General features: G+C 38.3%; 1 protein-coding gene across 3 annotated transcripts in view; it reads left to right on the top strand.

Annotated features, from left to right (window-relative positions):
* RALGAPA2 (Ral GTPase activating protein catalytic subunit alpha 2) overlaps nucleotides 1-24108 on the top strand; it is a 171948-nt gene that overhangs the window by 126352 nt on the left and 21488 nt on the right. For all 3 annotated transcript variants that reach the window (XM_062571340.1, XM_062571339.1, XM_062571341.1), the window contains one exon: nucleotides 4387-4514. In XM_062571340.1, coding sequence (XP_062427324.1) covers nucleotides 4387-4514 — 128 coding nt within the window. The remainder of the gene's footprint in view (nucleotides 1-4386; nucleotides 4515-24108) is intronic.

The raw sequence follows: 24108 nt of genomic DNA, 5'->3' as shown, positions 1-24108 counted from the left end.
GCAGAGAGATTTTAAGACCTGCAATGTAAATAGCAATTGAAATGGCAATGTATGAAAAGAAGGTAATTCATACTGTTATTATCTAGTGCCTAAGGGAAATATTTCAAAATTCTGAACCCGTAGAAGTTACTGTACAATGAACAATGTTTAAAATAATTGTGATTTCCAGTGTAAAATAATCAGTGTAAAATAAAAAAGATTTAGGTTCCTCATTTGCTATTAACTCACCCCATAAGGCTTAGCTACTGTTGTACATATGGTGCTGGGCATTAGCTCACATGTTTTTGAGAACTTCATGATAATCTGACTCACTGAGACGATGTAGTCGTTGGATAGCCTGACCTCAAAGTAGTTTGATGTTAATGTTTTGTAACTATATTTTAGATGTTTTTTGAAATAACAGACATTTTGCATTGCAGAACGTTGAGTGTGTGTGTATAGGTACGTATATAAAAATACTAGCTTAATAAATGCTTGTATGGCATTATAAGTGCAAAAAAGTGTATAAAATATGCATTATGAAAGTAATCAATGTGATGAATACCATTTCCCTTATATGAGAGTCAATATTTGTCCAAGAGAACAACCAGCTGTGGAAAATGCATAAATCTGATGACATATTTATTGCTATATGCAATAATTTTTGAGTTATGAAAGATCCAGTTATATATTAACAGCTAGAGTTTTGCCAGTAGACATTTTCAGTAAGAAAGTTGAATTCTTTTATAAATTGAAATAATTTCTTTTTGTCTTAAACTTGATTTTTTTTTTCAGCTCTACAATTTATTTCTCAGGAATTTTACTAAAAATTCTTTTACCTTAAAATGCCAAATAGCTGTTAATGTGTCTCAACCTCAAAGAGTTCTGTAAGAAAAATCAGAATTTAGCTGTATGAACATGCTTGATAATTCTGTGAATCAATCTGAAAAAAGCAATGCCATTGTATGTTAGTCAAAACTGCCCAGTGGGCTGAAAGAATAATAGCTAACTAGAAATTTAGTGTTATCCTTGCATTTAAAGTACAAACCATTACAATGTAATAAAATTAATCCAGACATTTCCAGGGCAAGTGTGGCTGACCTTTTGTTCACCAGCTACTGACCCCAGGGTGAATGAAAGAGGCTTGCAGAGAGAAATGTCTGTTGTTTGGCTTCAGTCCCTGGTATTTAAATTGCATTCCCTAATCAAATGAAAAGGCTGTCCTCTCTATCAGGTTACAGAATCCATGGCAACATTTGGCCTTTTATATACATAATGTTAGCCTTTTTGTTCGCATCTAAGTAGAGACACCTGGAGCAATGTTAACATTAACCGATTTAGCATTAATAGCTTCATTATTTAAGAATTTCTGATCAGATAGCTGTTACTTTTGTTATATTGCTTCAGCTTGTATTGTTTTCATTTTTTATCTCCCTGCTTGGCAACCAGGCAATGATTTGCAAATTTTTTTTGTCTTGATTAATTAAGCAATATAATTATCAGGACCCGTGATGCAGCCTTTGCTCAACAAAGCTTCTGAGAGAAAACAATAGTAAGTCTGTTAGGATGAATGCATTCCACGCGTCACAGATGCATGAGGATATTCTAAACAATGAGACGAAAAGCTGCCTGCAAAAGAGGACAAAGAATGCCAAGCAGACTCTACACACTACGCATACCGCCAGGGACATACTGCGGGTTCCCTGGGACACAGATGCCTCGTTAGATTGCAGCTAGTCATCAGAGATTAATTCTCAGCCATTTGGTACAATAATTTACCCATTCCCCAGTCTTTTAACTAGTGCTGCTTGCTGAAGAAGTGAAGTCTTTATACTCAGAAAGGTTTATTTAACCTTGCCTGCTTTTGCTGTTTGCAACAAAAATAGTTATTTTTTTTCTTGGAAATAGTAATGAAGCAGGTGTTTGCAACGTGGTGAATATTAATTTTTGTTTCATGGGTAACTTGCACTGACATTTGAAGCTGTTGAGGGAAGGGGATATTTCCCCATTAATTTTTTTTTCCGCCAATCGATTCCTGTTCAAGTCTAACGTTATTTTCTTGCCAATCATTTGAAATGCTCTTTTGTTCAAATGGCTATTAAATACCAATTACAAAAACTCCTGAACAGAGCATATAGCCCTGTTTGCAGCCCGTTCGTGTATATAACCTCGACAAGGCAGCGGGATCTCTGCAGACGGAAGCGCATGCTATCCTGGCTTCCCCTGACTTTAGTGACCCGCACCATGGCTGATGAGTCTGCCCAGGAATTAATAATTCTGAGCTGCTTGTTCGTACGGTCCCATCGTGTGTCCCTCACCTCGTACACGCTGCGGCTGGCAGGGGCAAACCCAGGGTGTGCCGGGGAGAAGCTAGGCCTTCTCGCCTCCGGTTCCGGGTGAAATTCAGAGGGAATGAAGCACGTGCAGATCTCCAGAGGATTTTAGCCCCTTGCACTGAAAACATTTGAGCAGTGAACTCAAATTTAGGGAATTTATTTTTTTTTCTGGCTTCATTTGGTTATGTTTGTTTTTCTGTGATAATATAAAATCATTCACTTCCATACAAAATCACATCCGTCCTTTACTGCATCTCTAAAGCTTTGTTTTCTTTTTCCATCTGACAGCGTATGCTAGCTTTGTTGTACGAAAAAATATGTAATTTCTGACAAAACATGTCCCTAGGACATGTTTCTTGAAATAATCTGATTTTCTTCTTAAAAAAAATAATGTTTTCTTAACCTCTACCTTCCACCTGATTTTATGAAAGTCCCGTACTTAACGCGTGCGGAGGAGATGAGCTAAGTAATAAACAGTCCGATTTTACTGTGTTCCTTATTGGTTGGTTGCTTGCTTGCTTTTAGCTTTGGCAGTAGCAGCCCGGTGAAGGAGCAGCCAGGTCGCACCATCCATCCGAGTCTCCTTGCAGCACCACGGGAAGTAGCCTTGTGGTGGGGGGTTACCTGACCAGGGACCTGATAACACTTTTATTTCTACTCCAGGTAGACAGACCTCAGTGCCAAGGAAAACTTCCTGTTCAGCTTTTGCATTCTTCCACTTCTTTGTTTATAAAGAATTTTTCAGTAAATAAAAGTATACTTTAATGGAGCATGACTGTTGAATTCTTAGAGAAAACAATTATGAATGAAACTTTTCATCATCAGTCGATAATGACGGGGGGTTTTTTAAGTATATAAATTTTCCAACTAGCTGGTTAGTAATGTTACATACATAGTACTACATAAGAAGCAACAAGGAGCAATATCACAAGAGCAATAATTCATGAGAAGAATGCAGAATTAGTTTAAAAAACAAACAAAAAAACCCCACACTATGGAAATATACTAATATATTTGGGGGGGTTTGGTGATCATTTTAAGCAAAGAAATGACAGAAAAACTGTGTGAAAAGACAGCTGTCATTTGCAGATGTTATATTAAAATCAAATTTCTCCTGTAATTCGTTGCCACTTCTAATTAGAAGAATTCCCTAGATGCAAGGGATTTATATTATTCCCTTTGTCCATCTATTGAATGACTGTCATAGTCACCTAGAAGCAGTTGCAGAAGAATAATGGAGTGTGTTTATTTGTATGATAAGCCTCTATACAGGTGGAAAAAATCCATAACTTAAATATTGATAATTGCTGCTAGCTTCTGTCTAGGGTGGGTTTTTTGTTTCATTTTGAATTTGTGATAGGAGAATGAGTACTTGTATAATAAATGTTAATATTTACAAGTAGTCAAATATTCACATTTTAACACTAAGATTTTCTTGTTTTGACACTGCAAAACCTGTTAGGTGTAATTGCAGATGTTTTTCACTTTTATGAAGTGTTTGGGCTTTTTACCTAATACAGCCTTGTCCTGAAGAGCCATATGTCATCTAATTACATTATATAATGATTTCCTCTGAAGGTTACCCAAAAGTAGCGTGCTTTTAGTGTTTTACCATCATCTACTGGAATAGACCTGTTGGCATCTGTCAACTTTGTTTATGTGCTACTGACTTCGAGAGCTTTTAATTTTCTGCCATCTTCTTTACTATCCACAGACCTGATTGTCTTAGATCAGATTTTTTTTTTTTCCCCCTATAATGAAGTCCAGGGAAGATGTTTGTAGAGGAATATTTGATACAAATGCTTTCTTGTGAAAACTCCTGTCAATGTTGCATTGCTCAGCCAGTGAGTCAGGGTCTCTTGTTGTGAGATGCAACATAGAAAACATCTCTCAGTATCTACTCAAAATGGAAAATCAACTTCAAATTCATAGATGAATTTTGTTAATATACATCATAAATAGATGTTTACTGAGTTGTGTTCTATAAAATGTCCTTATACATGTAAAGTAAAAGCATGTAGTGCCACTTGGCTTGACTTTATATGCGTTGTTTTTATTTTGGGATCTGCAGGTGCCATTTTTTGGTCCTCTCTTTGATGGAGCAATAGTGACTGCAAAGCTGCTGCCAAGCCTTGTGTGTGCCACGTGCATCAATGCCAGCAGAGCTGTGAAGTCCCTCATCCCTCTCTACCAGAGCTTGTATCCTTTCTTCCTACTGATGTAATGCACTACTTAGGTAGGATTCTTCATTTCAAACATTTTTCTGTTAGAGGTAAGTGTTGATGAGTATCCTTCCAATTTGATTTTATTGAAAAATGTCAAAGCTTTCTTCCTATCAAGCTCAATGTTTTTAGAATCATTTGTACCCAGCTGTAATCCAGGGCCTTAAAAATAAGGTCATAACATCAGAAGAATGATCTCAGCAGCAGTTTCAGACAATCTTTTCATGGTAGATTTGGACTTAACATTTATTCTTTGAACTGAGAGTGGTGATAATCTTCAATTTCCTTTCATGCTAATAAAATAGTTACCTGTGGTATATATTAGACTAATACACAGAGCTAATTCTACTCCCAGTTTCTTACTGAATGAAGTAGTCCCACTGACTTTACTGGGACTCATTACGTTAGTAAGACAGATGGGAATTGGCTTACAATTTGGATGTTTCAATTCAAATTTTGTTCCAGCCATGTCTGTATTTAAGCATTTTCAGAATGTATTTTTTAACAGTTGCTGGATGATAACTCGATGGTATGCTTCTCTAATACAAAACATGCAGTGTTGACTTCTATTCTTAAGTGATATGCAGACTAAGCATAAAATCACGTGTTACTTGACATTCTGGGCTTCTTTTCTCCTAATGCCATAATTATGCTAGAAACATTTTATAGCATGTTTTGTTGTTCACATCTCTCTAGTCTCAGGACCAATACTGACTGCAATTTACTTTACTTTCTTTGAGTGCTTTTCATATGAGGATTTTTCTAATCATACGAGTTTGAGAAAGAGTTTGGAAATGGAATGTTTTGGTCTTTAAAAGAACATAGGTTAATCAGCTTGAGACACATTTTTAATACGTGTAATATCTTCCAAATACTGCTGTTTTTTGGAAAAAAAAACTGTTTTATCTAATATATTTGACAAATATCCTCAGAAATTAAGAGTAGCATTGTAGTTAAATGAATTAACATTTTAACTTCATTCGTTCCTCATTTTAAAACAAAGTTAGGTCAGTGGTTGTTGCATAAAGAGTTGAATGCAAAATTATGGCAGTACCTAACAGCTGTTTAAAACATGCTGATTTTTCACTTTTGTTTAAGGAACGAAATCTAGCTAGTTACTAAAATTCTTTTCTGTGCATCTTTGACTATATAAGCTGATTGATTCATCTACATACAGCAATAAAATTACAGTGTGGTAAAATTAACATTAGTAGTAGTGCTTACAAGACGGAAGAGATCCTGTTGCCCCTACCACCTAACTGCCGGTAGGAGTCCTCTGATTTTCACTTCCTATTCATTTTACGACTTTCACATTTTGTGAGCGAACAATTTTCACCAGCCTGCTGTGCTCCTGCTTTCCTGTTCGGTCTGTCTCTAAGTCCTCATTATCCCCAGTGAAACAAGTGCAGCACAAACATGATAGCGTATACTACTTTTTAGCATACTCTTGAGTCTAGCTGATACAGTATCTGTCCCTAGATTCACATTTTCCTTTTTTGGGTGTACTTTTGCAGCAGAGATTTCTGTAGTGAATCAAATACTACTTCTCTGTATGATAAATGAAAAGTGAAAGTAAATTGAAAGACTTCTAAAACTTAATGTGGTGGGAAGATCCCATCAGGATGGACACTGGCGAAGATGAGAAGGCTATACATAACTTTTATGATAGATAACTGAACAATTGTTATAGCAAAGACACAAAGATATACTAAAATTTTTCATGAGCCAGAAACTTCAGTTTAAATTTATGGATGTATATATATCGAAATGGATTGCAGTTCAGCAGTTACTGTGAGAGGAGGGTTGAGATGTAGCCAGACAGTGGGGTGACATCAAACCAGACACATTTGGTGTATCTATGAGTAAGTCGGGAATGCTTCTCTAATTTCCATGTGTGATGTGTGGGATTTTATAACGAATGGGTAATGTATTCTTGTTGCAAATTCTGAGTTTCAGAAGGAAGTGTTTGAACATGTCCCGGATAGCAGTGCTGGTGTGTAGCTCTTCCCATAGTATGCAAGCTCAGTGAATGACTTTGCTCTCTGGTGTTCACTGCACTAACTGCAATTAAGAAAACAGGAGAAAAGCAGACCCAGCAATTCTGGAGTAATGAAAGCAAGTTTTAACAATTTCATGGAGTTGGGGAGGAAAATAGTAAGCAAAAGTGATGAATTAACTGCATACTAGTGTGAGGCATTCTGAGAGACAGGATTGTGATGCAGGGAGGATCTGAAAAGGCATGAAATGAGAATAGCCTGTTCACAATTCCTCAATTAGCTTCTAAAATATAATAGTGAACAGCAGTATATTAGGGAAAAGGTATTCTATAAAGCTTTAAACCAGCTTAATATAGCTACTTTAATTAGGATTGCCACAGGTAAATGCACACGGCTGATTTTGTGGAAGTGGACTCTTAAATTATAAATAACTTAGAATTTTATAAAAAGTCATTTTATTTCTTAGGACACTATAGCATTTTATTTATCAATTTGCAGATGATAAAATTTTGAAGTGTTCTATACTCATGGGGAAAGGAAGAGGATGCAAAAGAGCAGTGGGCTTTAGTGGCTGTAACTGATGGACAAAGAGTCAGCTTTAAGAATTATAAATATATTAAAATAAGGTGAATAACTCAAATATCAGTGGAAAGCAGAAATAAAAAGCAGTAATCCTTTAGAAGTAAACAATGATATTTTGCAACACGTGAGACGTAACCTTGCAGTTTGGATGAATGCAGAAGAGTTTGTGGTAGCACGTTAAGGCAAAGCTGAGGAGTGAACTTCAAGTTTTGTTTGCAGAACAAGCCATTTTAAAAATCAGCATTCGTGATGAGAGTAAATAGTTTAAAACTTTCTTGATTCACATATGGTTAGAAATTGGTAATTAGTAATTGCACAAAGAATTGAAAGAACAGTAGTGAAGATGGCTCTGTCACTGCTTAGGTTATATTTTAAATACTGCATTTGGCTGTGAATAGTTCAATAGTAATAAAATACTGACCGATGTGAGGGAAATGAAGGGAGAGTTATAAAAGAAGTGGGAGACTTGAGGGATTGGTTTATCAAATGATGATGGAAGTTTAAAACAAAATGTTCCTGCTCCACCTTCCCTTTCTGCCACTGTTAAGTTGGTGGTGTAAAATATTTATCAGGCCAGTATTCTGCCCGCAGTGGATTGTGCACAGCCAAATTCTCATTTGAACTTGTGCATTTAAGGATGGGAAGTGAATAAATGTTTGTGGTGCCTGAAGGGAAATGATCTACATCCACTAGGTAGTGGGCTGTTGAGTTCTGGCAGCCTCATGCAAACGATGACAGCTGAAGTCACTTGTTGGAAAGTCTGTAAACTCTGGTTACAGCTGCACTTGTCAGTAGCTTTAAGGGAAGTGTAATCAGCCACAAGATTAATTTGCATCTCAATTAGGAAAGAGTCAGGAGGAAGCAGTAGGGTCTGTTGCTGGAAGGTTGTGGAAGAAATCTCATCAGGCACAAAAGCCTCCCAACTCCCAGTACTCCAGCTGAGTGGAGGACAATATCAGAGCTGTAGTTACCATGGGGACAGGAAGCCTGCGGAGCCGCAGAAGAATCTGTGGTTTGCACTGTAATCATTTGGTCATGATGACACAAATTCCACTGTTGTACCCAAATACATTTCTCTGTTGGAAATTTCTTTGAAAATGGAAAAGGTAACTATGGCAGACCATGTAAGATTTTTTTTAATCTCCTTTTTGTGTTGATGTAACTATTTCCATTTTAAGGCATTCATGAGAACAAGAAAAAAATGCATTAAAAAGCAACTAATTTAAACTTTACTCTAAAGCCATTCTGGCTACAAGTTTCTTTGTACAAGTCAAATGGCGTACGATGGCATTGTACTGCAGCAAACACAGTGTGGTTAGGCATAGTCGAGTTAAAGCTCAGAGTTCTCTGCAAGTGTTGCAATGTTTGCGTGTTAGTGGATGATCATACATTAGTGTATGTTTAAGATAATCATTTTTTTCAGAAGTACTTTCATTCTTGGTGCACTGAAGTATTGAGACTAAGCAGCTGCAGACCATACTAAATCGTGCTCTCACAAAACTTAAGTAACTGTTGAGCGCTGGGAATGTATTTCAGGAGGAAGCTTCACTGTTCTGCTTTTTCAGGCAATAATTTTCATTTTAAATGTGTATGTGTATTTTACTGTAATCATAAACAAAGTGGGTTAAAATTATGTAAAAACAGAAGAATAACATTAAAACTTACTAAAATTCTTGTATAGAAGTGTAAGTACTCATACAAGCTTTGGAGAGTATTAAAGCCACCCATTTATTTGCTGAGAAAAGGAAGGAACAGGTAGTCTGTCAGACTGAAATTACTATCTGTGTTGAAACTAGAGTTCCTTTTAACTGAGCCTTGTTAAAGCAGGGGTTGCTTGTTGTTGATATTGTCTTTAAGAGTAATGCAAATGTATAAGCAGAATGCCCTAGGAGTTAAGAGCAGGGATGAAAAACAGTGTATTTGTAAGGTTTTGGTAAAATTAGACACAAAGAAGGAAGATACGGCAATATGAACTGTACATAAAATATGTGATGCAACGTAAAATCCATCCAGGTTTGAATGAGTAAACAAATCTTTCTCCTTCTATGAACAGTTTTTGCTTTCAAAATATCTTGGTGAGTTTATAGCTCCCTAAATGCAGTTTTCTGACAAATTTAAATTGAGTTACTTAGTGACAATACTATTATTTCCTTTTGGTTTTTTTGAAAACGTACCTGGAGGTGGGAAGAAAGTTCTTTATTGTTTGCAGTCTGCTGGAGAAGATCTGAATCTCTTCATATTCTACATTGTCACTGCTGTTTGGATAGACTAGCTACATAGGTACACTGTCTCAGGAAGGTTTTGATTTTTCAGTGTGCAGACGGAGGTGCTGCTTGTGTACTTGCTTTTGTGTCCTTCAGGATGAGGCTCATGTAGACAAATTGACATTGTCGCTTCAGGTCAAGAAGATGACAAGTTGGTGGAGCAGTGTTGAGAGTAGTTGCAATGTTAAGTCACACTTCATAACTTTTTTAAAAATCATTAACATGGCTTCACATTGTACTTCTGGGCAGTAGATAACTCCTCAGCTCATCCCTTTGCTATCCTTCCAACCATTTTCTTCACGTAGTCAGCTAACACCAGTGACCAAGGAGTAGGGCTAGCCCAATAAGTGAAATGGCTTTTGTGTTTGCTGGCCTGGTGGATTTTACTCTTGAAGTTCTGGATTCCCACTCTTTCATTTCATACTTAAAAGAACTGAAACAAGCTCAGAGCTATTAGCAGTTAGCGAGCCCATGGAGGACAGGTGAGGTGTCAGAAGAAAGACAAAAGGAGCGGCTGTGCTGAGGAAGAGTAAGGGGGAGAACAGAAGGGCTTGGGAATTTACAGACCGGTCAGTGTAACATAAATAGCCAGAGATATACTGAATCAGTTCCTCAAGCTGTCTGTGGAAAACTAGTCTGTGGTAACAACCAGTGTGATTGGACAAGATCAAATCATGTCATACCAGTTTCTTTTTTCTTGGCGGTAATATAACAGGACCTGTGGACAAGAAGGAAGCTGCAAGTATTTAGGTGCAACGCTAAAGTCCTGCCATCTAAATGGTATTTTCTGAAGGGAGCTGACAGGGTGTGGCAAAGATAGAAATAAAACTGGTTGGACAAACTCAGCTGGAGGGTAGTTGTCAACTGTTCATAATCAGAATGGAAGGTTCTGCTAAACAAGAGTCTATTCTAGTTCCAGTAACATTAAATATTTCAGAAAATGATTAGGATGATAATATACTGTTAAAATGGCATCTTTTTGCTTTCTTCCAGCTTATTTTCAATTACTTGTGTATTAGAAAAGGGGCGGGGGTTGAATATTTGAAGGTTTTAGAGTCTCTGTTGCCTTAGGCTGCCTTGTGTGTAGTCATGCACATCTTTGAGAGCTGGTCTTGTCTATAAAGATAAATATTAAAAGTGAACAAGACTTAAATATAAGTATTAATGTAAGACTTTTTTTGTATAGATCCAATTTATAGCTGCTGTTAAAGCTGACAGTTTTTAAGCTCAAATGCTAGTAAGCCTCCAAATATGCAAGTGTAACTAAGTCTGCAGATATTGTAGAATTGGTAAGGTTGGAAGGGACCTCTGGAGATCATCTAGTCCAACCTCCCGTCGGGCACCTTGGTCCGTATCTTATTGCTGGTCTCCAAAAAGATTGTTGGATCTGGGGAAAGCAATATCTTAGCAGAGATACTCTTAGCATGCTCAGGGGAAATGCAATTTTGATTACTGTGAATCCAACTTCAGTCTGTCTGAACAGAATACTGTCCTTGCTCTTTAAAGTTGTTTTGATTTAGAACTTCGTAAATTGGGCTCAAGTCTTATTTAAGAAATTTCATTACTTAAAAATCTCATAAATTTTATAATGCAAGTTATTTCGGAGTTATTTGTGGTATTCTGTTGCATCCTTCCCCCTAGATTGTGAATAGCAATTGCACTTTTAGTCCTACTCTTCATCTCACTAATTGAAAAGAAAATACATTATGAAAATGCATACACTTGACATAATAGCTGAGCACTGGATGTCATCATTTCTCTGGTTAAGATTTGCAGTCCTGTGGGCCAGGAGAAAATCACAGCACTTATTTTAGAGAAGTAATTTGGTGCATAGCTCTTAAGGGCTTATGTGCTGTAATGAATAGTGTGTACCTGCTTAGCTATACCAAACAAGTATCTGGTCAGGATGAATTCAAAAGGCCATCTAAATGCATAACAAAAAATATATTCTTATCTTTAATTATATTGCATCCAGATACTAGCATATTTATCATATATGAATATATTATGTCTGGAATCAAGAAGATTAAGCAAAAAACATGAACTTTTGAATTTGCAGTGTAGCTCCTTTTGTCAATATAAGCCAATTTATGATTAACTTAACGGAGTGATTGATTTGCTCATTTGTTTTATCAGAGACTTCAAGTAAGAAAAATATTTTCTATGTTTGATTTAATTTTGTGAGTGACTGGCATACGTATTTGGTAGATGCACGTAACATCACATGGCTGAAAACACTTTCTGTGTACCTTTAATGTGTGCTTTGCTGAGCTTGCATTAAGAATGCTGTTTTGATTATGATAGTGTGTGAGATCGTACTACGAAAATAAAATAGAAAGCTTATTACTTTTTTTTAAAGAGGAGTTTGTAATTTCTTCTGCTTTGTTTTGTCCAAGGAGGTTGTGCCTTCAAGCTGCATAGATCCTGTTAGAAATCAGTATGAAACTCTAGTGTGTCCCAGCAGCTGTGACAATTGATAGGATGTGGCATCTGACGGCTTTCTGCTGAAACGATCAGGGCTGACTCGAAGGAGTAGCTGTAGCCCATCTCTGTTGTTTTGTCTACAGAAAGCAGCAGATTTAACTTGCCATCCTTAGCTTTTCTGTCAGTTGTAACCAGCCGTCAGAAGACAGGTCTGACTTTCAAACAGAAGTATTTGGTCCAGTCACACCAATTTCTGAAGGATCCTGATAAATGCCCCAGTAGCTGTGATAGGTGTGTAAAGAAGCACTGACTTTCATTTTGAAGCGCGGTTCCCCTGCTGCAGCAGATCGATAGTGGAGCTGGCTGTCTCTGCTGCTTACCGTCCGTTCGCACAGCGAGAACCTTCTCCGGGCGGCAATCGATAGCTCTAATCTGTTCCAGCCTGTAATAAGTTGTGCGAGGCAGAGCTTTTAGGTGGCATTACATGGGACTGCGGAGGCAGCTCTTCAACTCGTATTCATAGTGCTCTTCATAGACTTGCAGGGCGATCTGCTGCGTTCCCTTTCTGAATATAGAAAGGTCTATACAAGACTTGCACAAATTTAGATGTTTCTGAATGACGTACGGGTGCAATGCCTTTTAAATTCCGGTATTTTTGTGTGTGCAGCTGTAGATATCCATCACTGTTCCTATTCCCTTGTAATATGCCTCGGATATACCTTGCTCTTAACTGCTCACGATCTTTGTCAACTTGCAAACTTCACGGCTGCCTGTCTTCCTTTCTGTATCACACATAAACGGCATTTATCAGGCAAGAGCCAGGTGTTTTAAGTGAACTCCCATTTTATTCATCCGCAGAATTTGTGTAACAACAAAAAGTCATACCTTCTGTGGTCGCCTGCTTCATACCCCTCATCCCTGCGATTGGAGATGGCCCACCATCCATGTAAGAAGAATAACTGTGTTAATTCCTTGCTGCTGCTGCTGCTTCTAAATTCTAGCCTTCCTTTCTGTTGTTCTCAGTGAGTCCGTTTCCGCTCCCCTCAGATCATTGCAGACACTGTGCTTGGTATTTCTAAGTAAATATTGTTATTTTTTGTAATAAAAGACCTCTTGCACCTCCAAAAATATTATTAATTCAGCAACGCTCAAGTCTTCTCACCTTTTAGGATGTCTTTATATGATTTCGTGCTAAGAATGCAATTGTGTTTTCTGTTGTAACATGGAGCGTTGTTGTTCTTCTCCACAGTTGGAAGCTGTAAAGATCATTAAGAGTTGTTGGTAAAGTCCTAAGCTAATTCTGTAAGAGTTTGAAATAGCTCTGTCTTCTGCTCTTCCCAAGGATGACCTGTATTTGTGCATGGTGCTCTTCAGTAAAAGTGAACAAAACCCAACAGCTTTCAAAGTTTTTATTTGTTAGATAATGTAAAACGAGTTCTAAAAAAAAAAACCCTTGTGTTTAAGTGACATCCTGAATTAAATAGTTTTTAAAATGAAATGTGATTTCACTGTGTGGTATAAGTCAGAGCTAGAAGAGAAGTCATCTTTGCGTTCATTTAATGATTACATGTTCAATAATTCAAAACAAGCTTTCTAAAGTACACTGCCGTGTGCTTTTAACTCCCACCAAAGGCTGGAAAGTCATGATCTTCCTGGCAGTAGTATAGTCTATATTATTAAAAAAGCAGATCAGAATTTGTAGTTGCGAACTTGAAGTTTAATTCTCTTCCACGGCAAAGCTGCTGCTTTGTGTGAAACTGTTTCTTTGCTTCTATTTCTTCATCAATAATATTTAATTTGTACACAAACAGTTTTGCAGGAACCTGGGGAGTTTTAATTGATGCTTTAAACTCTTATGTCCTGGACTTTGAATCAAAGTGAGTTGTGCAAAAGTGCTAATATACCGCTGCTTGTAACCTTTGGAAGGCTGCGGGAATGTTTATTCAGTTTAAAGCTGTCAGAGTTACAGTATAGCTCTACTCAATTTTGCTTGTGAATACATAGAGATTTCTCTGAAATTTTATGAAGAGAATTATGAGTAAGAGTCGAAGAGGAAAATAAGATTGAGTATTTTGTACTGACTGGCTATAATATCTAATAAGTTTTAATATAGTCCCTAATACTAGGGTGCTGAAAGCAGTCTGGAAAAGCGCATGTTCCCGCACGAACTCGCCACCCCTCTCTCGTGCTTCGGCTGCAAAAAAGGGGAGGAATCTTAATTTACTGTTTGGGCAGGTTTAAGATCTGTTTTTACCGTGTTGGAGCTGATCTGTGATTAGCTGTAGAAATACGACGTAGCGCTGCCGAATTTGGGGGCAGTCGAAGGGATGGGGACCTGCAGGGCGCACGTTCCTCGCTCGAAGCCGCGCTCGGGCTGCTCGCTGCAGACCTCTGCAGCGAGCGATCCTGCTCGCTTCGATGCGACCGCTCGTGGAATACCTTTGCCAGTTCGGTCAAGCTGACAACCGTCAAAGCGCCTCTATTATTCTCTATAAAAATAAAACAATTAAAGTGCGGGTTTTGTTGGTGCAATTTTGCCCTACCCCCAAGGGCCTTCGGGAAGCCGCTAACGGAGCTCTGGTTTTAATTTAAGTTACAATAACGAAGTCGAAAAGTTGCGCGGTACGGCTTTATTTACGATTAAGCTGGTGAGCTTAGCTGGCGTGGCGAGCCTGACACCGCGCTCCCCTTCCCTTCCCTTCCCTTCCCTTCCCTTCCCTTCGGAGAAGCTGCGCCTAGGGGCCGGCCACCTAGCGCTTGCTCCTCCACGTTCTCCGTCGCGAGGCCGCCTCCGGCTCCTGCGGGACGAGGGCGACTCTTCAAAGTTACGGCAGAAGCCCAAATTGCTGTATTTGCGTTAACGCTGACCAGCTCATTCTGAGTTACTGTGGATCTTTTTTGGTCGTATCCCTGACAAAGGTTTCTGTATTCTTAACACGTTTTAAATAAGTTTTGATGGTTTTTTTTTCCTACTGTTCAGCTCCTGTTAATTTCAAAGGGCTTTTTGCAGCTAAAAGCTGCACTGTATCATTTAAAAACTTGCTTCCAAATGCAAGTTTACACTTTGAGTTTCCTGGGATGATTTTTGTTCGGTTTTTTTGTCGCAAATGTAGCGTGCACGTTTCACGTGAACGGCTTTTTAAACTTAACGGAGGCGGCACAATCCTCACACAGACAAGGCAGCTGTTGCCTCCGGCCCGCGCTTCACCTGCCCGGGCATCGTCGTTTCGGCCCGCTGGCTGCAGTGCCCGGCAGCGTGGAGGGGGCCGCGTGCGTCCATGCGTGCGTCCGTCCATCCATCCGGCTGGCGGCGGCAGCCTGCGCCGCGGCGCTGCCTCTACCAGCTGTTCCTGCTGCTCCCGACAACGTCCGCCGGGTTGGCGGCGCTGGGTTCCTGCGCTCGCCGCGGCCGGGAGACGGCCTTTCCGCTGGGGATACCCACGTGGTGGCCTGTCAGCCGCGGCCCCGAGAAAGCGACGGGCCCTCGCATGGCATATGGTGTCTGGATTCATACAAGATGCAAAACTATTCCGCCGCTAATGCACAATGACTCATCGCATTGCTAATTTTTCGAACAAAAGCTCACTTCCACACCCACACTTTTAACCCCTCAGGCTAAAAAGCCTCTTCTTTACTTTCAAAGCCTTGGCAGTGTGAGGAGGTGGCTTCTGGATGAAACCCTAGATTTATTTAAAGGATGTGCAAGTTCTCCTTCTTCTTTAAAGTTAAAATAAAACAAGAGTTTTCAAATCCATTTTCCTGATCTAATTGGGAATGAAAAAAAAATACGATTTATTCATAGTCAGATGTTAGAGTTATTTATTTTTTCGTAGTTACATGTTAGAAAAGCAGTCAGAAGTCAACCTGAGTAACAAAAAATCTTTAGTCTTTTTCATTTCAAAAAGAATCAATGATACAACTAGCGGGTCTACAGTCAACTGTCCGTTCGAGTATATTATCTTGCTGTTTAGTGTAAGATGCTTGTAGTATCTGGCTGTCTCCCCTCCATACCAGCTCTGCAGGGGTAAAAAAAAAATAATGCACTTTCCAACTAGAGGGAGCTGCTGGCATCACTGATGCTGATTCTTAACCCTCCAGTCTAGTTCCTTTGTGCGGAATATACAGTGGTCATCTCTACATTTTAGTAAAATGCAGTGGAACTACTCGGAGTAATTCAGATTAAAAGGATGCGTCTAAACATTTACAGTGCAATAATCGAAGTAAAGTGCAAAATCAGAAGTGCCTGAAGCACGTAGTGTTTGCATGGCACATGAGCTACTCTGCATTGAATATAAAATTATATAGCTTTGGGAAGGCCTCTTTAGTGGGGAGATTGAAAAGGTCGGGCTTCTTTCCTGCTGCAGAAAGCCCGAAAGCATAGCAGGAGTACAAGCGGTACTGAATAGATGGGGGAAGCGGGCGAGGAAGTTCCACGTTCGCTCGGCTGTGCCGGAGGAACAAAGGGGCTTGGGCCGAAGTACAAAGGCGGCTGGAGGGGAACGGGCAGGAGCCCGCGGCTGCGGGGGGGGGCTTGCACCAGGGCGATGCTCGGGGAGAAGAAAAAAAACATTTTTAAAGAGATACAAAAGTTGTGGTTTAAATCAGTCTTTTGGAGGGAAATAGGCAGAGAGCTTCTGAGGAGCAGATGATACCATATTGACCTGCTGGGGCATCTTCAGTCTGTCCGGAAAGATGCGTGAGCTCCTACCTCTTCCCGAGGCACAGATGCGACGCTTGGAAAGACCACGATTTTCATCCCCTATGGCAGTTCCTGTGGTCCTAAAACTGCCCGCTCCCATCTCCGCGTGTCGTAAGGTGCAAAGATACAGGAGACCAGCCAGATGTGCAGAACGGGTATGGTCATGTGCACATGCCCAATTATGTAGGCAATTGCATTAATGCATGTATTAATACAAGGGTACAATCCCTGATATATTTTATAGCAGCTGAAGTATGTGGACTGTATGTGCTGCAATGACTTCATTCAGAAGTTAAATTATTTTCTAAATCACAGGAGGCACTTTTAGGGTTAGTTTTCAGTTTTGTTAATCACTTTGTTTCTAGTAAAAATTAACTTTAGAATTCCCTGTTGACTGTGCTTTTGAGGAGGAGGCCACATCACCTCCCGATGTCCCTTCCAACCTGGCTGAATCTGAATGTAATGCTGAGAGGTACATAATTTTTATGGCTCTTACATAAAAGCTTTTTTAATAGATATTGCTGTAACCTTACGTTATCCTTTAAAGAAGAAAGGTTTTTGTTTTACGTACATTGGAAAAGTTTTGAGGCTTTTATTACTGGACACTTTTTTACTAGGTTGGGTAAATAAGCTTGGAAACAGCAATAGCGAGGAATGGGAGAAAGACACCTTTTCGTAGTAGTTTTATTGGCTAGTAATTTGTATTTTTTCATAAGTGTCAGACTTTTACCTGTATTATGCAGTAAGTTTAGTTGTCAGAGTTCTCGTGTATGTAAAGGAGTAGATGGCTTTTAATAATCAAGTAAGAATCTAGCATTTTCTGTAAAACCTCTCTCAGCTTCCATGGTGTTTTTAATGTTTTCTCTAAATTGGGATGGTAAAGCAATGTGTTTTAGAAACCGAAACTTTGGCTAAACAGCTCGGTCTGGCAGTTGAGGCCTACCCGTTTAGGGTTATCGATGAGCATTCACCTCAGTAGCTGAGCAGGTGATCTTACAAAATCTTCCTATTCTGCAGGGTGTTGATTCCCTAAACTAAAATAGGCAGTCTCCTGCCCATCTCTCAGCCGGGCAAAGTCGTAGCGTTCAATAGCAGCTATTCCACTGGGAAATCTTTGTATCATCTGTGTAACGAGCAAACTTGGAGTAAGCTCTTTTTTTTTTTTTCATTGCTGCGATGTCTTGATACCAAAAGTACAGCATTGTGAAAGTGAAGTAATTAAAATACAGAATATGTTCTTAAGCTACCACGTATTTTTCTTGTTCATAGAAGATCTTAGCTTACTTTGTGGCGTGCTTGTGACTCCAGTTAGCTTCCTTGTACCGCAGGTTTATTTGTGGAGCGCATGAGCAGCGTGTCCAGCAGGCCAGCGCCTGCAGGACAATAGATGCCTGGGGAAGATGGTAGCGGTGTAGAACTGTATCTGCCACTTAGAGGAGAGCGTGCTGAAGCTGCTGTTCTGGCACTTCACATATGACAGGTGAACTTGCCCCCTCGCTATTAATTTCTGTCTCCGCCTAACACCTTCCTCTTCCTGCTGCCGAGACTTACTACAGCTCGGAAGTGCGAGCCTCTGAAAACACCACTTCCCATAGGTGCTTGCAGGGGGAGAAAAGGAAAAGGCTCTGATTAGTGTTATGTTCTTAATTTTTAAGTAAAAGGACATGCTACTGTGACTGATCCATGGCAGTTTGTCCTACCTTCTTCTCTTGCTTGCTTCAGCTGCTTTTAGGCTCGTTGCCGGGACTGCTTTTCTAAGTGAGGAAATGTTAACCCCTTGCTCTGATGAGATGTATGCCTGATACACTGCTAAGTGAGAACCTAGTCAAAGGCTTCACTAGTCGATTTTACTGCATTTTAATGAATTAAATAATTTCTCATTCCAAGTGAGAACTCTCTTCTGAACCATGTGGAAATAAAACAGGCTCTAGAAATACAAGATTAAGGGCTTTTTACAGTTATCTATATAACAGTCTAATTAGAACAACTGAAAAAAAACCCAGATTTTTAATAACCTTTAATAGCCCAATTTTCTAGAGAGTAGTATTTGCTAATTGTACTGGTTTTAAACAGCATCTGTGCCTGACATTTTACATCTCCATTTTACTGTTAAAATTTAGAAAGAAAGAAAGAAGAAAAAGCCGTTGGTGTTTTTATTTTCAGTAATATGTTTAATGTATGTCAGATGATTCTTATTCTCTTCATTTCTGTAGCTAGTTATTTTTCAGATATGCCTTTTCTTTTTTTTTCTTTTGTTAACTCCTTAGGTACTATACTTCCCTGTGCTTTACTATGACTAATCAATTCTCCAGAATCTATACCAGAAGGTGGCATAACCCAGTTAAAGCATGGTGGAATTTGTATGGGGAGCTGTCAATAGAGGGGAATTGTTTTCATCTAGAAGACTTGTTTTAACTCAAACATTCTCTTTATTAGCTTTTACAGAGGCTGTCAGGTTTTGTGTTCCCATGGTTTATGACTTGTTGCCATGATAACTCAGCTCATCTTACAGGTTTCTCTAATTGTGATTGATGTGTAATCATTCATTTTATTGAACCTCATTAAGGTCTGCAAACCTCTGTACCAACTTACAGTAATTAGAGCCCAGATAGCCATTCCATCTGTTCACAAGCACTGTTTAATTAATGAACTTTTAACGTGTTTTTTGCCTTGTAAAAGCTCCTAGCATTCTCAAGTTGTTGAATAGGATTTGCATGCCAGCATTTCTGGGGTGTGTGTGTGTGTGTTTTTTTTTAATACGACAGCAGCATGCATTTTGGAATTGGAATCCCCAAAGTCAATGCACAAAGGGCTTGGATCTCTTACAATAAATTAGAGAGGTTTTACTTGTATTCTGATATTTTCATATCAAATATAGCATCTGTGAAAGTGAAGATATAACTAAAATGCTCTATGGATCTTACTACTCTTTTTAATGCCCAAGCCAATAGTTTTTTAATCTTTCTGATTTCTCCTTCCTGTTTATCATTGAAGAAGATACGCAGAGAGCAATAATCAAAATGAATTATTTTTCCTGTATTTAGTATTAATTGAAAGAACATCAGTGTTACGGTATTGTATTAAAACACACAGGCGTGTGTGGACACACACACACACACACACACATATTTTCTTCCCTTCTCTTTCATCTTTTTGTTACGTTTAGAACACCATGACGAGGACCAACTTGGTATTCTTTTTGTAGTCTTCCAAACTGGAATTATCATAATTATTATAATAATGGTCCAGAATAATGAAGAATGAGAAACCAGGGGAACAGTATTCCTAAGCACTTTGAGTGTATTTGCTGCTTCGTATATATACATTCTGAATGAGCAGTAACACAGTGAACTAGTGATTTATTCAGAATGAATAACTAGATGTATTTTTTTAATGAAAAAAACTGTTCCCTGATCAGATAGAAGAGGCGATATTTCAGGAGTGTCAAGACTTTTAAGAAAAACAGTCCTATAATAATTTCTTTATACTAAGAATGCAGAGTCAAATAGTTGTACTAAATTTTAATGTCACATTACTATCGCTAATATGACTTTAGAGCTAGGGAGATTAGAAAAGGAGAAAACACATTTTTGCATTCATAATCTGCTGCTAGTTCTGCTGTATGGCACAGTATTGTAGTACGGCGGTTGCGCTCTCTGTAGTTTGGATAGGTCTGTGTTTACCTTAAATAATCAGGGAGTAATTAAGTAATACCACTCAGCTTTCTCAAAATCTTTTTCAGCGTCTAAACACAAATCATCTCTCTGGTCCAGGTGGTCTTTTTCTCCTCCAATATGTATTTTAGCCAGTGGTTTGAGTACAACCATATCCTGGAGAAGTGACATATGCGTCTTGCAGACGAGGCTGAAGGCACAGTGTGTGTTTTCTAGACAAGTGAACCGTATTGCCTGCCTTCTAAATTTCAGAAGTTATTTGCGAAATGAGGAACAGATGTCTTCCTTTTTTGCCTTCAGTGTGCTATTCCATGGCATCGTAGTTATCTAAGATAATGTTTAGGCAAACTTTTTAATTATTAGTGTATCCCAAGGACACTAATCTTTTATTGTGGGGTTTTCTCATGTCACTGTCCTCTTTTGGACCAGTTCTAATAAGAACATTGAATGTTTTTAGCGTCCTAAAGGAGAACTTTTCAAAGTGGTTATTTTTCATTCGTGATCTGCTGCTCCTTTTTTTGTAGCTGAAGCAGTTTAACTTTCAGAACACTTCCAAATCTGCAAGGGAAATGTTTTTCTCGCAAACTACTTCTTAAGTGCCCATGTTTTGTTTGGGACTGTGCAAGTTAGTGTGAAGAATTGCATGTCATACACCATTCTGAATTCGCTTGCCACATCTTTAGTGCCTCTGCTTTCTCCATTTACAAAGTTTTAGAAGTCAAACACTGTACTCTTATTTCAGTAATGCTGGTTGAGATGTCATTCCAGTTGCTGTGATTGAGTTACACCCAAGTAAGTTTGGCTTTTTTCTTTCTTTCTTTCCTTTTTTTTTTTTGAACAAATTTATTCAGCGTGTGCCTTTAATAAAGTTTGTTCATAAAATTGAGACGTTACTAGTTATGAGAATGCATTTTTGTTTACCTGCAGAAAACTCTCCAAAACAGTTTCTGTCCAGTGCCTCTCCTGCTCTCTGCAAGCAGGTAGGCTCGTGGTTTAACTTCTTGTCAGCAGAAAAAATGTACAGGTGGTCTTGCTAAAATTTTGGCAGCAGACAGCTTTAGCAGACAGAGCATCCTGATTAAAGAATAAGGGGAGAACATCTTGTCCTTCATTCCTTTTTCTTCTCCCTCTCACCTTTCTGCAGGCATCATCCTTGGCTTTCTTCTCCAAATACACAGTTCAGGCTCCATCCATCAGAAAGAGGCAACTGCGGGCTCATTTGCAAGTGTTTCCATTAATTGCTGTCTTACAGCACCTTTCAAAGATTGCTACATCATATTCTGAGTATCTGCTGAAAAAATACACCTAGTATATTCTAATTACCAACACTTTTCTTCTAGCTTGTTCTTTTTTAAAAATAAATACAACGAAACAGTTTCATTTTAGCAGAAAAGGGGTAATCAGAGTTGTCAAGTATGAAGTATTGTGCTGTAAGAGTAATTATTTGATTGAGAGGATATGTGGAAATGCATCAGTGGCATATCCTTGCAGTGCTCGGTAGTATTGTATTGTTGACGTGTCATCTTGTTTTCTGGAACCATTTCCTTGTGCACTTTGTTGAGGAGAGAGCTGTCTAGCGCAAACAGTGTAGCTCTTAGAAGTGTTTAATTCTCAGGACTGATTGACAGAAGTCTTTTGCAATGCCAGAATTTTTTTCAATATGGCATATTTTAATACAGTATATTTAATATGGCATGTATTTACTAGTAAGTTCTTATTTTTTATTTTAAGATAAAAATACTTAACTGGTTTTCAATGTTTGTATTTGTTTCAGCTTATATACTTTCACGTTATTTGGGTTTATTAAGAGAACTAAGATGCCACTCTGTCAGTGGTTAAATATTATTGCATGTTAATCCGTATTGTAAAAGTTCAAAGAGTGCACTAAAATATTTTTCTGTGTTCCTCTTCTGCTGTCAGGAAAGATGTCCTTGTATCAAGCACTTGCATTTGCGTGAAAAATGGAATTCAGTTCAATCCATGCATAGATTGTCAGAAAGATTAAAGTGTGCATCATGCAATTTTTCTTCTTTCAGAAAGGGGCCTTTGATGTGCTAATGCTCACTTTCTCTCTTTTCATTCAGAAGTGCTGGTCATTGTTTTGAGCTGTAGAAGGGTATCTGCTTCATATAGGCAGATTCTAATGCACTTGTAGTTAAACCTTGTTCAAGGTAGCATAATATAAATATGCAATAATATTAATAGTTATACACTAGCATCAGATAGCAGTGTGCCTCCACTGATAAATACCAAGGCAAAGCCAAGGCATTTATTGAAAGTAGATGTTGCAAAAAAGCCAAATGTTTAATTTTAAAGAATCCAGTTACGTGTTACTGTGGCTGCTTTTATACCAAGTAACATAGTTCAATTAAAAAAAAAAAAAAAAAAAAAAAAAAAAAAACAAAAAAACTTGGTGATGCAGTAGGCACTACAATCTCTTATGGTAAATCTTGAAAACAGGGTTCTAATGTATTTCAAAAGTTAATTAGCAAGCAAAATTATTTGGATAGCCTCATCTTTTGCTGTAATGTATGTTTTCCAGCAAATGGATGAAATTTTGCAGGCTGCTCACAGAGACGACTCAGGGCTTAGATAGCAGGGAATTGATGCAGGTCATGACACAGTAGTATTAAAAAAAATTAGCACAGATAAGAGTTTGTTTTTTGTTTTTTAGTCTTTTTAAACATCGGTTCTTAATTTTGCCAAAGATACTAATTTTCTTATTCCACTTTTGTTAATAATTGCTAAGTAATATTTCATTGAATTCCTCATGAAGATAAATATGGAAAGTATTAGTGTATAATTGCGCAGGAGTGATTTCAGTGATGATTGCGTTCTGTGGAACACATAGTAGTTAACAATTAATTTAGCAATACAAATCTTCCTTCTTAAAATTGGTCATAGTTTGACTGGTGAGTTCTGAGAGTAAGTCAAGTAACTAAACTAGGCTGTGATGATGGATGTTGTAGATAAGTGTCACTTAGCACGTTGAACAGCTTTCTGCTCAAAATTAGAAAATTTGCCTATTATGTTTCTGAAGCAGTAGAAAACTATAGCTTTCAAAAAGGTGTAATTTTAAAAAAATAGAGGCAGTTGCAAATTAAATAGTAAACTAAGAGAAATGTTTAAAACTGTGTTCTTACATTAATTCAAAATTAAATTTTAATTAAAAAGATGGTATTTTACCTTATAACTGAACAAGTACTTCAGCTGAACTGAACTATAACTGAACAAGACTTAACAAAAATTGTAAAAATCTGGAATAAAGCAAGAAAGAAATCTTATGAAACCCTGCACTTGAAATACTTGCTAATGAGGTGCAGTGACAACAGCACACAGCATTACTGCTACGCAGCTTCTTCTGTAGACCGCTTTGTTGATATGTTTGTCCTCTCTATTTACTTCCACCAACTTTGATGCTTCATTAAAAATTCAACTTCTGCTCTCCCGCTTTCTCTTTTGGATCTCCATTTTCTCCTTTTATATCTGAAATGACTCAGTGGTAAAGGACTTCAAAGAACTTCAGAAATTCAACTTGAAGGGCACTGTCTTCAAGAAATAGTGTTAATAAGAAGAAATTGGTGCACTTTAATGAAAGCTGAGAACAAAAAGAAAGAAAACTTCCCAGCTCTGTGTTCAGTCTGTTTCTATGATGATGGCTGTCAAACCTGAACACTATCAGAGTCATTTCCTTTTGTATCCTGAGAACGTATATTTAACAGTATGTCTGCTGGGCATCCAGTAGAGTGATGTCTTGTGCACCAGATTCTGAGTTTTACAGTACGTGCATATGTAAACTGGAGATTGCTCAGAGTTGGAATATTCCTTCAAGGTATATTCTGGGGAAGAATCAGCCAATTAAGTGATTTGTGATCATCTTCAACACAGTATGCAGGGGATCGCTGCAGTTCTGTCTAAAGAATGAGAACTG

The sequence above is a fragment of the Rhea pennata genome, chromosome 3 (assembly GCF_028389875.1).
Source record: "Rhea pennata isolate bPtePen1 chromosome 3, bPtePen1.pri, whole genome shotgun sequence".
Classification (NCBI taxonomy): Eukaryota; Metazoa; Chordata; class Aves; order Rheiformes; family Rheidae; genus Rhea; species Rhea pennata.
The sequence above is the reverse complement of the archived record's forward strand: the minus strand, read 5'-3'. Positions and strand labels throughout refer to the sequence as shown.